This window comes from Rhyacophila brunnea, unplaced genomic scaffold (assembly GCF_057557595.1).
Source record: "Rhyacophila brunnea isolate RB1 unplaced genomic scaffold, BYU_Rbru_1.0 scaffold_3, whole genome shotgun sequence".
Taxonomy (NCBI): Eukaryota; Metazoa; Arthropoda; class Insecta; order Trichoptera; family Rhyacophilidae; genus Rhyacophila; species Rhyacophila brunnea.
Genome location: NW_028232965.1, coordinates 21360884 through 21376648, shown reverse-complemented (window position 1 = coordinate 21376648; position 15765 = coordinate 21360884). Strand labels below are relative to the sequence as shown.

General features: G+C 32.8%; 1 protein-coding gene across 1 annotated transcript; it reads right to left on the bottom strand.

Annotated features, from left to right (window-relative positions):
• Window positions 1-2268: 2268 nt before the first annotated feature.
• On the bottom strand, window positions 2269-9709 carry LOC147068052 (uncharacterized). The gene is made up of 5 exons (XM_085952287.1): window positions 9685-9709; window positions 9241-9393; window positions 8311-8457; window positions 6203-6335; window positions 2269-2507 (listed from the first exon to the last, which is right to left on the bottom strand). Exons 2-5 carry the CDS (start codon window positions 9344-9346, stop codon window positions 2363-2365), a joined length of 531 nt encoding a protein of 176 aa, XP_085808413.1. The 5' UTR covers window positions 9347-9393; window positions 9685-9709; the 3' UTR covers window positions 2269-2362.
• Window positions 9710-15765: the final 6056 nt, after the last annotated feature.

Genomic DNA, 15765 nt, shown 5'->3' with positions numbered 1-15765 from the left:
TATAGATAAGAGTAAAGATTGTGATCGAGAAATCTTATCTTGAGAATTCTCAAAAAATAATCAGAAATGGCCAATTGCGAGAGATAAATTTTCAAAAATTTCGAGAATTCTCATTTCTCCAAAAATGTACCCGGAAAAGTGCGGGGTCCATGGTTAGAAGCGACGAGATACTATAGGTGGGGTAAATGGGAGAGTTAGTGGCACAGGCTTGATTTTGTTAATCCCACCCGCTGCCATAATTATTTTCTATACAATTCACATTGTAAAAGAACTTAACTTAACATTCCCAGTATATTACCATTAAAATATGGATCACCAATGAGATATTATTAGGGACGATGATAACATTTTAAAATTCTATGGCATCCGGTTCTACCTCGCCATAAGGTCATATTTGTGGGGCCGAAACAATCGACCCACTCTCAAGCCGGCTTCCAACTAGGGAATTATGAAGGATTTTTAATACTGTAACATCTGAGAAGACCCGAAAAGTACGTATGATGAAGCCTAACCTGTGTAGTACCTTTATACAAATGATAGCTATATGCCCACTAAATGACATCTTACTGTCAAACCCAATCTCAAGATCCCTTATAGATGGTATTCATAAAATAACACTGCCATGCATTGAATATTGGAAAAATAATACTAGCGAGGCTCTAGTAAATGATAAAATATTGCATTTATCAATATTAAAGTCCAGTTTGTTACGCCTGACCCAATTTAATAATATCTTTGTCAAGTTGGAGTTATTGAAGTACCTAGTGCCTTATGGTGGACGTTATAATATATGACAGAACATGGTGAGGGTCGGATTTACCACAGGCTAAAGGGGTTATAAACCAGTGTCCCCAAGTTAGTAGGTGCACCGAGACTTGAAAAATATATTTTAAAGCTCGTAGGATTGCGCAAATGGACGAACTTCTATATGTTAGACAACGAGAAAAGTACATTTATTGACATTTTAATCACTGGAGGATATTTTCTCAACAGCTATTTAAAAAAGCATTGTTATAATAATATAAAAAATATTGAAATAGGCATTGTAGCAAACAAAACCAATACAATTGTGAATCACTTTTACTATACTTGTGACCAAAGTACCAAAGCAAAAAATTATTTGCAAAACACTATCGGCGCTAAATAAAGTCTGAAATCTTAAAAATACATACAGTGTACTCCCGAATACCTGTGTGCGGGGATTATCCGTGCACGGTACGGTGAATACAACGATATAATAGCTCTTACGAAAATTCGAACTGATATTAGAAAATCATTAAAAGATTCCTGCAAACAAACCAAAATCACAGATTTTCTTAATACAAAATGAGTATTAACCGGCCATCTAATTCTGCCAAAGCGAACTAGTTCGCGGATATGACCGGGCGTACGGGGCCGGCCATACAAAAACGCTTTATATATATATTCGCCTGTCTTTGAAGACAGAATGCCAGTCTCAGGCGTTTGTTTTGAATAATTTAAAATTCGGAAGAATGCTGGTCCAATAATGAGACATTTAGCATATGATTGGTAAGTGTTATTGATAAACTTTCAATAGATTAACAAAAAAATGTTAATTTTTGCTAAAAAATTCGCAGCCTCTCACTTGCCGCCATACAAAACCTTCCGGCACAGATCAGGTTACATGTTAAAATAATTGTCTGCTTTAGAAATGTATAATATATTATAGTATTTTATAAAGAAAAAACCGTAATTCGGATTATCCGCGGCGCCTCTCCCCACCATTGGCCCATATAATTGGGAGTCTACGGTAGTAGATTTTACAAACATTGTCAAATGTATAAGTGATATTTTGCAGACAAAAAATGGAGCAGAGAATTATTTAAAAAAAACTTTTTTTTAGATATAGAATATAATAAAGATTCGGAGCATATCTGTTTATCCAATCATGTATAATGAATGAGACTGACTTGTAGCTGCAATTGTTGTGGCCAAATTGGCCATGTAGATTGTGTTTCTTCATATAAAAATATCCAAAACTTCAGAAAGTTGGAACTGAAACTATATATGGAAAAGATGTATACTTCCCATGACCTTCAGCTCCGGCAGGATACATATAAGTTTTTTTTTGTTGTTTGCAGAATAAGTTTACTTAAGTATATTATTGAGGAGACATTGTGTTCTCCAGAATGATGCCAATTGGATATGTGAAATAATGGCCATGCACTCTGCATAGGGTCAGAAAAATGTACTTTTATTTATTTAATAATATAAAATTTTATAGAAAATAATAAATGAAGCCATTGATTACATTGTAAACATGTTTTATTAAATGATTAAATGATACATGTCCCAAAATTTCAATACCAAGTATAAATGATTAAAATCAATAATAATTGTCTCAATGAGACTGAGAAATAGGAATATGGGTCCAGATATTTTCTATTTTGGGTCCATTATTTTGTGGCTGGGTTTTGTAAGATAACTTGGCCACTACGTCTGCTGATTCCTTCACAGCAGATATTTTTTGGACACTTACAGCATGCCTGTAACGAAAATGAACATAAATAAATAGCCACTGATAATATTAAGGTCATGTATATAGCGAACTCGAGAAATAGCAGGAGGCAGGGCTCAACAAATTTCAGAAATATCTTAATTTTATTCTTATATTATCCATAACATTGAATTGCCGATAATATTGATTGTACGAGGGTGGGTCAATAATTCCTTAGAAAAAAGCATTAAAACAGTTTTTATTTTTGTATTTTTTTTTATTTCTCAACATAATCTCCTCAAAATAAGCATTTGTCCGATCGATGACTTCTTCATTTGAAAAAAAACGTTGTCCACTTAGCCATTTTTTTAAGTTTGGGAAAAGGAAAAAGTCACTGGGGGCTAAATCTGGCGAATACGGTGGGTGGTCGACCAATTCGAACTTCAATTCTTCAATTTTAGCCATTGATCGTAAACATGTGTGAACACGGGCATTGTCCTGATGAAAGAGGATTTTTTTCCTGTTTAAATGAGGCCGTTTTTCTTCAATTTTGTTTTTTAGCTGGTCCAATAAAGATGCATAATAATCCCCTGTTATTGTTTTTCCTTTTTCCAAATAGTCAACGAAAATAATTCCACGTGCATCCCAAAATACAGTAGCCATAACCTTACCAGCTGATTTTACGGTTTTCGCCTTCTTTGGACATGGTTCGCCTTTCGCAATCCACTGCTTTGACTGTTCTTTCGTCTCGGGAGTATAGTGGTGTATCCATGTTTCATCTACAGTCATAAAGCGACGAAAAAATTCATCCGGATTGCGTTGCATGAGCGACAACTGGGCTTTAGAGGCCACCACCCTATTGCGTATATTGTCGACTGTGAGCAAACGCGGCACCCATCTTGCAGAAATTTTTTTCATGCCCAATTTGTCATGTAAAATAGAAATGACGCTACCTTTTGAGATCCCTGTAACCTCAATTATCTCACTCAACTTTAATCTTCGGTCACTTAACACCATATCGTGGATTTTATTGATCATTTCTGGTGTAGTCACCTCTACAGGACGTCCTGAGCGTGGTTCATCCTTTGTTGATGTACGACCACGTTTAAATTCATTTAACCAGTTATAAATAGTTGCAAGTGAAGGAGCAGATATGCCGTGAACTAAATCCAACTCATTTTTTATTTCCTTTGCTGTTAACCCTTTTATATTAAAATGTTTAATAACAGCTCTAAACTCAATTTTTTCCATTTTTGTAAACAAGCAAATTTTTTTTTTAAATGTACGAGAAACACACAACAACACGACCAATCTGATTGAAACTTCGCAGCATACTGAATCCGTAGTGCCGCTGCATGAAAACAAACCGCTTACAGTACTAGTCGCGCCACCTGTCGGCTTTTCTAAGGAATTATTGACCCACCCTCGTATTAAAATGTACACATTGACACGTGGGAGTGATGAGTGACATCTTACAACTATATTAATCCTTTCCACGCGGACCGGTACACCTGTTGTACACTAATTAATTGGCCATTCGATATAATTAGCATGTTATTTAAATGCGGTAATTAAATGCTCCGCAGTCAACAAGTTAAAAGTCCCATGATGGAGTAGCGATTACGCCCGCCTCTGAATCCGTGGTTGTGAATTAGAATCCTGCATTTTGCAAAAATTACATTTCTTTTTAATGTTTTGTTGATCCAGGAAAAAGATCCAATGGGTTGAAGAGTTGAGCCAACTAAATTTCTCATTAAAAAAATTCGTTAATATAACTAATCTCCGTGTGATTCTTTAGGAGCAAAAATGGTTATTTACCTATTGCCAATATTAATAGTATTACAATTATAAAATTATCTCATTGTATATTTTCCTTGCTTCTCATGCATAAGTGGTAGAGGTGGGAAAACTATGCGTATGCGACTTAAGTCTCATACTCAACTGGAACTAAAACCAACTCCGTATTAGTATTTGAAAAATCGGCTTCAATAGAATCGCTAAAAATACACTGAGCTCGGCTTTTCGAAATATCAAATTATACCTATTCCAAATTACAGATTGTGTTATTAATGTTCATCAGAGTACTTGTTTTGAAATAAATTTATTGAGTAACATTCACCATAGAATGGAGAAACTAACTCTAATGGGAGAACTGACTGATTTATATTATCAACATTGATATTTCATTTTGTCATATCGTAGTATTCTATTGTTAAGTTGTACCATTAAGTAGGATGTTTCCAGTAAATTTGACTGCTTGCTACATTTTGTATTGATTGACTAGTTTATATTTGTTATACAACCAGGGGATACCTTCCAGAAACTATTTTGCAAAAAAAAAAACTGTGAAAAGGATACGATCAGAAGGTTTTATTATTTCATAGAAATTCACGGTCAGCCTGGTACCGCCAAGCTAATACCTCCCGGCATTTAATGTATTTGTAATTTGTGTATTTGTGTAATTTTTGTCATTAGTAGTTTTGTGTAATGTATTTGTTATTAGTAGTTTTGTGTATTGTGTTTTAACTGTATTTAAAAAACGTATCTAATATATAATTATTGAAATATATTACTGCTAATTTTACAACTAAGTCATCTTAATTTTATAGCGTCTTGTTATATGTACCTACCTAGTACGTATTACAGTACTCTCTCAGTAATCCGCCGCTCAATTATCTGACAACTACTATAATCTGCCGTTGTTTTTACTAGTTATATCTCTATAAAACCCGCCGGTATTCGTATGTAAAATTCAGTAGTCCGCCGCGTGCCTATATCAACTGTCCGCTGTCGTATTTAACATAGCGGAGGCGTGGAACAACCTACCGGGACGACCAATAATTTAATTGTGGAAAAAGCTGTGGCCCTTCATCAATCCAGATGATGAAAACTGGGAACCGGAAGACTTAGTTCCATTAGAAGAATTGATTCAGAGGGCGACTGAAAACTTAGAGCTAACGCGAAATGTTTTAGAAGAATGGATAGCAGAAAGTTCTGATGAGTATGCGCTACTTGCGATTGAAGACTTGCTCATAAATATATCAAGAGGCTTGAGATTCTGAGGATGAAAGCAGTAATTATTGTCAACCGACCGCAGCTCATACAGTCAAATCAGAAGATGCCCTAGTTGGGACTGACGCGTTACCATTAATTAATGGGCAGAGGAAATAATGCAACCGTCAACACATTCATCATGTTGAATAAATTACGAGATGACACAATCTTCCAACAATATTCAGAAAAAAACAAACAATACTGAACAAGTGGTTATGTTAAGTGATTAACTGTTTAATATGTATGTGGTTAATTAACTTAGTTTATAATTAATATGTATAATTTAATTAATTTAATACATAAGTAATTGATTTTGATCATAAAAAAACCGTAAGTTGCTAGTACAAATTTCTCAATAAAAACTATTTTTACGAAATACCTGTCTTAATTTTTACAATATTTTGTATGTATGCACTATAATCCGCCATTTTCACTAATTGGACACTTGTCTGGTGGTTTGGGGTGGCGGATTACTGAGAGAGTGCTGTATTGTGAGATTATCTAGGTTACAAAATTTCATGTAATATGTTTTTGTTTGTATAGCATTCATTAATTAACATGTCGTTGTGCCCCAATCAATATATCCATTACTTTCAATTTAATATCCTGCTTCGACATGTTTGAGTGTTCCTTACTCAATTATTCTATCTGCAATGTTCAAAGATAAATAGAATCGATTTACTTACTTACTCTGATAAGTCTCCAAAGCCCTTGAATAGAACATCATTGGTCTTTTTGAAGTTATATGGCGAATACCGATTATAGAATCCCCAGATGCTATTCATCAATTTGCTGTTATATTTAACTGGGGTCAGTTCCATCGCTGAAATTGTAAAAAAAAAATTACACTATAATATTGTATTGTGTATTCCTTGTGACCCATTTTTGTGTGCAAAAGAAAAACAGGAGATAAGTCAAAAATAACTACTTTTTAGGAGAACCAAAAGATTGATTTTTGGTCCAAAAAGTCAGTATGGGAACTGCTATGTGAAATTCAGTAATTCAAAGGCATATAGATTCATGCACATAAACTGGTTCATTTGGGAACACTCAACAGCTCAACACATATCTTTCAATTTTCAGGACTTATCGGCCTTTTCCTTTTGCACATAGATTTATTGGTGGGTGACTGCTACAAAATCTAATAATTTGAAATTATAAATTTGAAACAAATCCATTAAAAATAATCATGTAAGTTTGATAATATGTTATTAACTTTTATCATTGTTATTTGGATACAAATGCCTGAATTAGTGGAAGTATACCTTTATAGTAACATTTCATAAGGAAATGTACAGAAAGTATTCTAAAAATATGACAAAAATTTGTAAAAAAATGCATTATTGTGAAAGACTAGATAATGAGAATTTGATTCGATAATAACCATTCTTAAATATATCTCCATGAAATGATTCACTTTGTAGTTAAAATTTCATGGAAATGTTTTTTGGTGAATGGTGTTTATTCTCTTTTTCTATGAGATTTTTTTTTATATTGCAAACAATAATTGTGAAAAAATTGGTTGAAAGTGTGAATAACACATGTTCCGAAGAGTGCACTCTTCAGAATAAACTGATAAAACAATTAATATTTTTAATTTATGCTTCTAATTCATAGCATTCATTGAAAACATGCAAAGAACATAAATTATTATTTAACCCAATTTAATGAATTTCAAAATAAATGGGCGCTTAGAGCAATAACCATAAAACTGTAGGGCGTAGGCCAAAACCGTCATGAACTTTGTGATAAGGATAATGGCAAATGTTTACATTAGCTCATTTGATGTCTTCGGTCTAAGCATGTTGTCCACAAGGAGTATTTTAGATAAGGCAGTAAATATTACATTTAGTATAATAATGGATATTTATATGATTAGAGATATGAGCAACCTATAAATCAGTCACAGTCTGTGTTGGTAATCGTTAAATGTGTCTGTGTACAGTTAGTACACCCCACAGTTTATTATATTTGCCAGCAGAGGTCACCCATTCCTTTCATCGCATTATCTCCGCATAAAGAACAATAAATATGTTTGTCAATGTTTTACTTTTTATCACAGATACGAAACTATTATTGATTTACAGTTCGTCGGTTCCTCTACGACTTATAATCAAAATATTATTGTTATATCTGTGAACAATTCAGAAAGGTTTTCATATAATTATTTATTTTAAAAGAACAACAGTTAAATTCTAATGGAATTAAGTTTTGTACTATTCCATTTGAGTCGTTTTTTGCGACATGGGTTTTGCCTTTCGGCATCTTCAGGCACTGGCATAAAACGACTCAAATAGAATAGTACAAAACTTTAATCCATTAGAATTTAAATTCAAATTCCATCAAGTACCTTTGGTCGATAGTATTAATAGAACAACAGTTAGTTAACGGCTCACGTGCGCCACGCCACGTAGGTCAAAATGGAGGTTTTATGGTATTTTCAGAGCATAAGCCTGGCCATTCCTTAAACGTTGTAGATAATCTATTTATATAATTTTGAAGCCTTATTATCCTTTATATTTATTATTTATTATAATAATAAAATAATATTTAATATATGTGATAAGTATTTTTATTACATAAAAAAAAAATCGTTTTTTTCAGTTAGGTACATGTTTAAACACGAGCGTTAACATGATCTTACTCCCTACTTCAGTTAGCGTTTGTCAATTTATGGCTACTGCCGTAAGTTGTAAAAAAATACTACCTTATTCTTAGGTCAATAATTATTTACTTTTTGTTGTATGCGAAATATCATTTTATCATTGTCAGTTGAAGAATGTATTCCAATGACATACCTATCGGACCGAAACATTTCTTCGAACTGAAGTTATCTCCCTTTCTCATTTTCGCGATCGCCAGCTTATCTTCGTTTTCTCGCATCTTTTTGGCACAATACATTCCTTGGGGGATCGAAGACATTTCTTCTGCGAGGAAATGACAGTCTGAAATGAAATAGGTTATATTATCTAATAAATTTGTTTATGCATGAACACTAAAAAACACTGCATAGTATTTTATAGATTGAGGTCTTCAATTTTATACATTTAGTGTTTTTTTTTTTAGGATTATTAATAACCTTGTCCTTGCTTTTTCGTACAAGGTGGTTGTTAGTAATTTTGAACAATCACAAACACCCAGGCTTGAGAAAAACACATAAATATTGTGTCCTGACCGGGAATCAAACCCAGAACTCTTGGGTGGAAGGCAAGCGCCTTACGCACTGCTCCACAAGAGCTGTCTACATATATGTTATAATAAATTGTAAAATTCAATTATCACAATAAGTTTAACAGCATGCAATGCATACAAATTATTATTTGATTAAAGTTAAAATAAATTCTTGGCGGTATCACATGCTGGTTACGTGCATCGCTTTTGATATGGATATCGTTCAAAGAAGAAGAAAGCAAAAAAAGATGATGTCATACTTCCCGAATATTATTTTCGGATAAAAAATTTAAGAATGTTGCACTTGAAGTGTACTCGAATAAGCCAATCTCCCTTCCGTGTGGCACAAGCAAGAATTTTTCAATCACTTTCTAAAAGTGCCAAAAATAATACCAATATATTTGGGAAAAATCTCAAACCATTTTTAGACCTTAGACTTTTTTCAGCTATGTTTTTATTTGTAATTCAATATATACTAAAAATTACCTGAACATTCCTTATACATCATTCTAATATCAAAACATTTGAGAAGTCAATGAATCGATTGTAAAACTCACCAGAACAAAAATCAAAAAGAATGTCGGCACTGATGTGTCCTTCCAGGTTGTGTGAAATTGCAAAATTTCTTTCAAGATCTTGGTGGATCTTTCCTAACACGACCATTAAACTGCTGAGATTATATTGATCAATAATCGTAACCAGCAAAATATCTACAACGAAAATGTTTATCAGCAGACTTATTATGCTATGTTATATTTAACAATGTAACATACACTTTATAGTTATTTTTATTGAAAACACACTTTATAATATTATATTTTAAGAAAGTTTTCTTTATTTGGTAATAAAGAGAAGTATGTGTGCTGCTCGTATTCACAAAACAGTGTATCCAGAGAGAGGTCAACTTTTCAACTGCGGCTCTCAGATTTATCTCATTATATTAATGCAGAAGACCTTTGTAGCGTACATAATATTATTATACATGCCTATGAGAAGAGTACCTGGTGTCGCGCACGCAATGTTTACTTAGTAAGTGAACTGATGATAAATTGTATTTAGTACTTTAATTATAGTAGAATATGAAGAAATTATTCAGGAGTATTTCGTCAGTGTGCTGAGTATGCATTTTGCAGTTGCATACAATTTGTTATCTTGATCATTCTATCATTGTTATTGACGTTCAATATGTAAATTTGTAAGTACATCTGTCTCTGAATGGTAATTTTTCCCACTCCTCACAATCCCTTATAGTAGGGACAGTTGTGCGGGTGAGGGTATGAAATTTACATGACTCTTGCCTGCTCAACGCGTACTGCAGGAGACCGACCACCACATTAGTCACGATATCGTCATCAGATGACGGTTTGAATATTTAACATTAATTCATTTTCAAAATTTAGAAAATATTGTCTTCACCCTTGGCAAAACAAAAATAAAAACTATAATACAATGGTGAACATAGTATAATATAAACATTAAAACAAATGAAATGCATGCATTTTTCTCAAATTTTAGCCTTTAATTATTTCGGAAAGTAGATCAAGAGCACCTATTTTTTACATTCCTATCTGTAAACTGATGAGGAATCGCTTTCTAACAAAAATGTTAGTTTTATGTAAAATTTGAGTGGTGCGAATGGAGACTGACATTTCAGTGCGTTTCGTATGGCAATAAAGTGGCCTGTCTTGCAAGTTTATATTGTATTTTATGCTCACTTCTCTTGTCAAGGTTAAGACTGTACTGCCAAAATGCCACTCCGTGTGTTCTCTATGCCTAAAGGTTTTGACTTTACTATGATTAATGGCTGGTTCTAAATCTATGGGTCACATGTTCAAGTTTGGATCAAATTCACTTGTTTCATTATATACGTGTTTAGATCCAGAGCATGGACTCAAAAGGTTATGCAAATGACTATTCCTTGTAAAACTCTGAAGGCGCATATGTCTTAAAGCGAAAATGGTAATTTGAGCCTTTTTATAACCGAAATTAATATTAATTTACTGTGGAAATTGTCTTCACCGACAAATTATCCGGTTCGATAATTTTAAAATATAACAAGTTCACATGTTTCATTATTGTTACTAAGGAGGGATAATTATAATAATTATCTTAATTAAAGCTGCAACAATGTATTAATTGAGGTGTTGAGAATTGAACGAATACAAGTGCAGCGCTGACCAACTTGAATAAATTTACTTCAAAGTTGAATATGCGTTTGTAAACTACATAAAAATATAATAATATAATTCGCAAGTGATCCAATATTAATATCCCAGGAAAAAAATATATTTATTTACATTTATTAGCATTTGAAAGAGGACAAGTCTGGCCGAAAATATTAACAGCATATATTATAATCAAATATTAGGAACTAAATGCTTATGGGTGTAAAAAAGTAATTAATATGTTCCAATCCTAATTGGTGGATAGGTCTCCATAGAGAGGATATTGTATTAATAGACTTTTTTATGAGGAATAATTGTTAGCCATTTGCCCAACCCATTTAGTTCTTGTACTGAATCAAATTTGTTTTTATACAAAGACGTCCGCCGCTCTATGCACTTGTTCTAAATCTTTTTTACGTATAGATAGAGATTAGGTAATGTGAAAACTACTCCCGACTCATTTTTTAATTTCTCAGTATCTCAATTATTTTTTGTGTTTAAATTAACTTTAGTTAGATACCTTTTCTCAGTGAGAATAATGATATTGTAGAATAAATTAATTGTATAGTATAATGCAGGTATTGAACAAGTGCATTGTTTGTGGAAGACTACAATACAAGTGCAGTGATGCACGATTAATTGTTATCTGGGTACTGCAAGTGCACTGACAGCAGTAAGTTACACAACGATTAACTCACATACAATGCACACATCTAATACCTGCATTTTATACACTACAAAGTCAATTATGTATTCAGATTACACATGATAACATGTTATACTATTTATTACGCAAAATAAAATTGTCGTTATATCTCATAAAGTAAAAGCAAAAATTTACAATATTTTGTATTCGTTTATCACATTTTTTGATATCAATGCTTAGACATGTTTTGTAAAATTGATTTTTTTTCATAATAATATTATGTCTAGTGTGAGTGAATCACCGTTTATGCGCTAAGACAACACGAATATGGATCTCCACAGTGTGGAGTAGTGAAGCTCAATAAATTAAATTCTCTGGAGGTCCATGATACAAAAAAGATTAAACACCAACAATCACACTGGTGTCTTGAGATTTAGTTGCCAGGGTTGTATTGAGACCTGCTATCCATTAGTATTAAAGTCCTAAATATTTTTGTACATGCTGTACAGCAAAATTTCCGATAGAGTGAAACCGGCTAATGTGTAACGAAAAAGTGTCTCTCCTGACTCAAAAACCAAAAAACACCACTGGGTGATGAAAATATCTCCTTCGTCATGTATTATTTATTTAACATGAAATCGTGAATAAAATAACGGCACTTGTTGGGAGCCAACTATTGACCATTCGATCTGCAGTTGAATGTTGCTGAGCAAGGAGCAAGTTCTTCAGGAACAGACAGACTGAAATATTTCCTATTATTTTTTAATATGCATTATTTAACATGAAAATGTGGAAAAAATAATGCCGCCGGTGGGATTCGATCCACCAACCTTTCAGTTAACAGCCGAACACCTTGTCCGTTACGCCAATGCTACGGTGAGAACAATAATTTTAGGGAACAATAGACTACTTTACATGTACCTTTGATTTCTTGCCTTATTCAAATTGGCCAGTCAAATGTACAAAAACTCGACGCTGAATGTGGCTATAGAAATTGAAACAACAACAAAATAGAAATCATCACTTGAAACTTATGTTTCGTTATTTTGTCAAAATCAAGAAAACATTTGTTTATTTCACCAGATACTTTAAAGGAAGTTTCACTTCTACCGTGCGTTCCCTTGATATACTTTTTTATTCAATCATTATTTAGATGTTGTGTCATGTAGAATTGTAAATAACAGTATGTTAGTAAGTACGTAACAAAAGCAAGATGACAACAGCAAGCCGCCATTTTATTTATAATCATTGCTGCCAATACAGAAAATATTAATTTTTCTATTGTTACCAGCTCAGTCATAAAAAATGCTGTTTTTATATTAGTCAAATTATTCCTTCTATTGTGGTAGGTTTAAATTCATCGGTTTTTGGCCATTTGCTCATGTCATTGGATCAAAATACACAGAATTAATTAAAAAAAAATCATATGAATTTGACCCAGGCATGGCATTCGAATCCGTGACCATTCGATCAGGAGCCATGCGTGTCAACTTCTGCACCGCAATGTTGCTCTATGGCTAAGGCATACTCAAGACTTATTGTTGACCTCATTATCACCATCTATAGATAATAAAGAAAGCATAGTAAAGTTAATGCTAGTAAATATTTTGTATTAATAATACGTAAAATAATGCGTCTCGGTTCCATATTATTATTTCATACAGTAAAAGTGGCCATCTCAGCATAATTAACAGATTTCAAATCAGCACAAGAGAGGTTATCAATAAACGCGGAGTGAGGTCACAGAGAAATAGATTGTATGAACTGTCTGCTCTCAAACTAAACTGTTTATTAAAAATTATGTATTATACATTATAGCAATTGGGATGTTTTAATTATTAAGATTGCCAAATGTGTACATTTAGATATTTTAGAAGAATATTAATAATCAGGATATTTGACCGAAGTGCTCATAAATAAAATTGCAATTCTTATATAAATGTCAGTATATTATACCTAATAATTATATTATTTAGGTCACATTATCAGTACTGTATTCATTAAAAAAATCTACTGAAATATGAATAGCAGGGGTGGCCAGTTAGCTGACCTTTGAGATTTTTGATATTACAGGCTATAAAATTAGACGGGGACGTAATAATGTTTTACAAACAAAAGCAAGGAGACATATTTCATGGCTGAAGAATTGAACCAAAGCATAGAGTCACTTTTCATAGCTGCAAAGAATAAGGCAAAGATTAAAACAATAATATCAAATGACAAGACACAAGTGTGATTTAAAAAAAATACACGATAAGAAGAGTGTAATAACAAAAACTGATAAGTCACACAAGGTCCAAATCAAACTAAAAATACATACATATTCCATGTGCAATTTCACACAATATACAATGATATTAGGTATATAATATAACATCTAAAACGTGCCGAAATCAAACGATTTTTTTTTTTAAAACATAATGAGTTACAGAAACTGATTTGGCGTGTAGTTTCTTTAGTCCCGTTTAATTTTAGTATATTTAATATGTACCCAGTTTTATGTTTTTATTTCCGCAACACCACACATATTCAAAAATTCAAGTAAAATTTATTTTAATATATTCAATTAGATAAATGCATGGCAATATTAAGGTGCAGACGCATATGAGCAGAGCGAACATGTCTGCAGTGTCCAAGGTTAAGTTTACCCAACGCAATTGATTATTTTAGCCAGGATTGTCATTCCCTGTTTTGCATTGATAATGAGACAAAACCATTATTATACATACTGAAAGAGTTAAAATCAAGGTTTCATGGTAATGTCCACTTTATTTTTTAAAAAAGGCAAAAATTTTGAGGTTAACCAATTTTCACGACTTGTCAAATAGTATCATACAATGATAACACCGTGTCTCGCTTACTTTTGAAGCATGAGATTGTGCGAGACAGTCAGCACTTTTACGTGTTAACAGTTATTATCGCGATAGTTTAAAATACACATTATTGATGCAAGTAAATCCATGTATGTGTACAGTCGCTATAACGTTAAGATTCCTCAACGCAAACAAAGGCTTGCAATAATCCAAAGTTTTTTTGTACCTATGTCATTTGATACGATTTGTACTTTTTACCACTTTTTACTACTTTTGTCCACATAATATGAACCGAACCATGCTTCTTATGACTATGCATTTGCATATATTATAATATGGCTGTTATTTTATGCAGTGGACTCTGTCCTAGTGGTCTATTGGATAAGACGCTCGACTAGTGAGAACATTTTTGTGCAAGTTCGATTCACTGTTTTTTTTAGTCAAATTAATATCTATTTTAGTGCATATTGTCTTCTTTTAGTGATATATCAATTATAAAAAGGTAAACTATAATATTTTATGTTTAGTAAAATACGGAAGATGAAATAAAATTCAAATCCTGTAAATATGGCTGTTGAGATACCCGGAGTTCCAGCGGCTAGCTCAGGTGTCCATCGAACCCCGGATTCACAAAAAAAGATATAAACGATTGGAGTGTAAATAAAACACGGTCTTTCGTGCTCGTAACGTGGTCTTCTTATATTTTACATTTTCTTTAAACGTTTACATATTTTGTTTTAACAATAAGTTTCGCAGGCAGATGTTTTTTGATTTGACAAATCACGAGGACCACCCCGGCGCAGGCGCGTGGAAATTTGGACGTTGCCGTCAAGCGCGGCAAAATTTATTATATGAATACTTATATTTAGTCTTAAAATTATCTCTTTCATCCATCATCATTTATACTTTTTAAATTAAATTAAATGTATCTTAATTGCACCTCTGCCCAATATGTGATCTTCACACACCGGACGAAGGCCTTTACTTATGAATAAAAAATACTTACGTGGTTGAGCAAGGAATCATATTAGATGTTTTATGAAGCCGTTTCTAGAGGTCAGGGTTACGTTTCGACTTATAGCTACTAAATGATTATTTTACACCGGGAGAAGCCCGCCTGTAACAGGGGTGTATCACTGTCCTAGGACTTTTTTTCAGTTACCTACCGCAGCCTACCTTTCTTCAACGGGCACTCTTCGCCACTGGTATACTAAATGCATAAATGCTATGGAAAATATTATATAGTATACTAAAAAATTGGAGAGTGCAATGCATTTATAGGTCGGACAATGTTATCATAAGGCTGTGATACCTACTAATATTGAAAGTTTACGTTTCATAAATTTCATAAAATTCATTTGCGGACATTATGTTAGCTAATACATATTGGTGATATGACACATTAAAATTAAAATTTTTTTCAATTTTCGATTTAGATATATAGAAATGATTTATGTC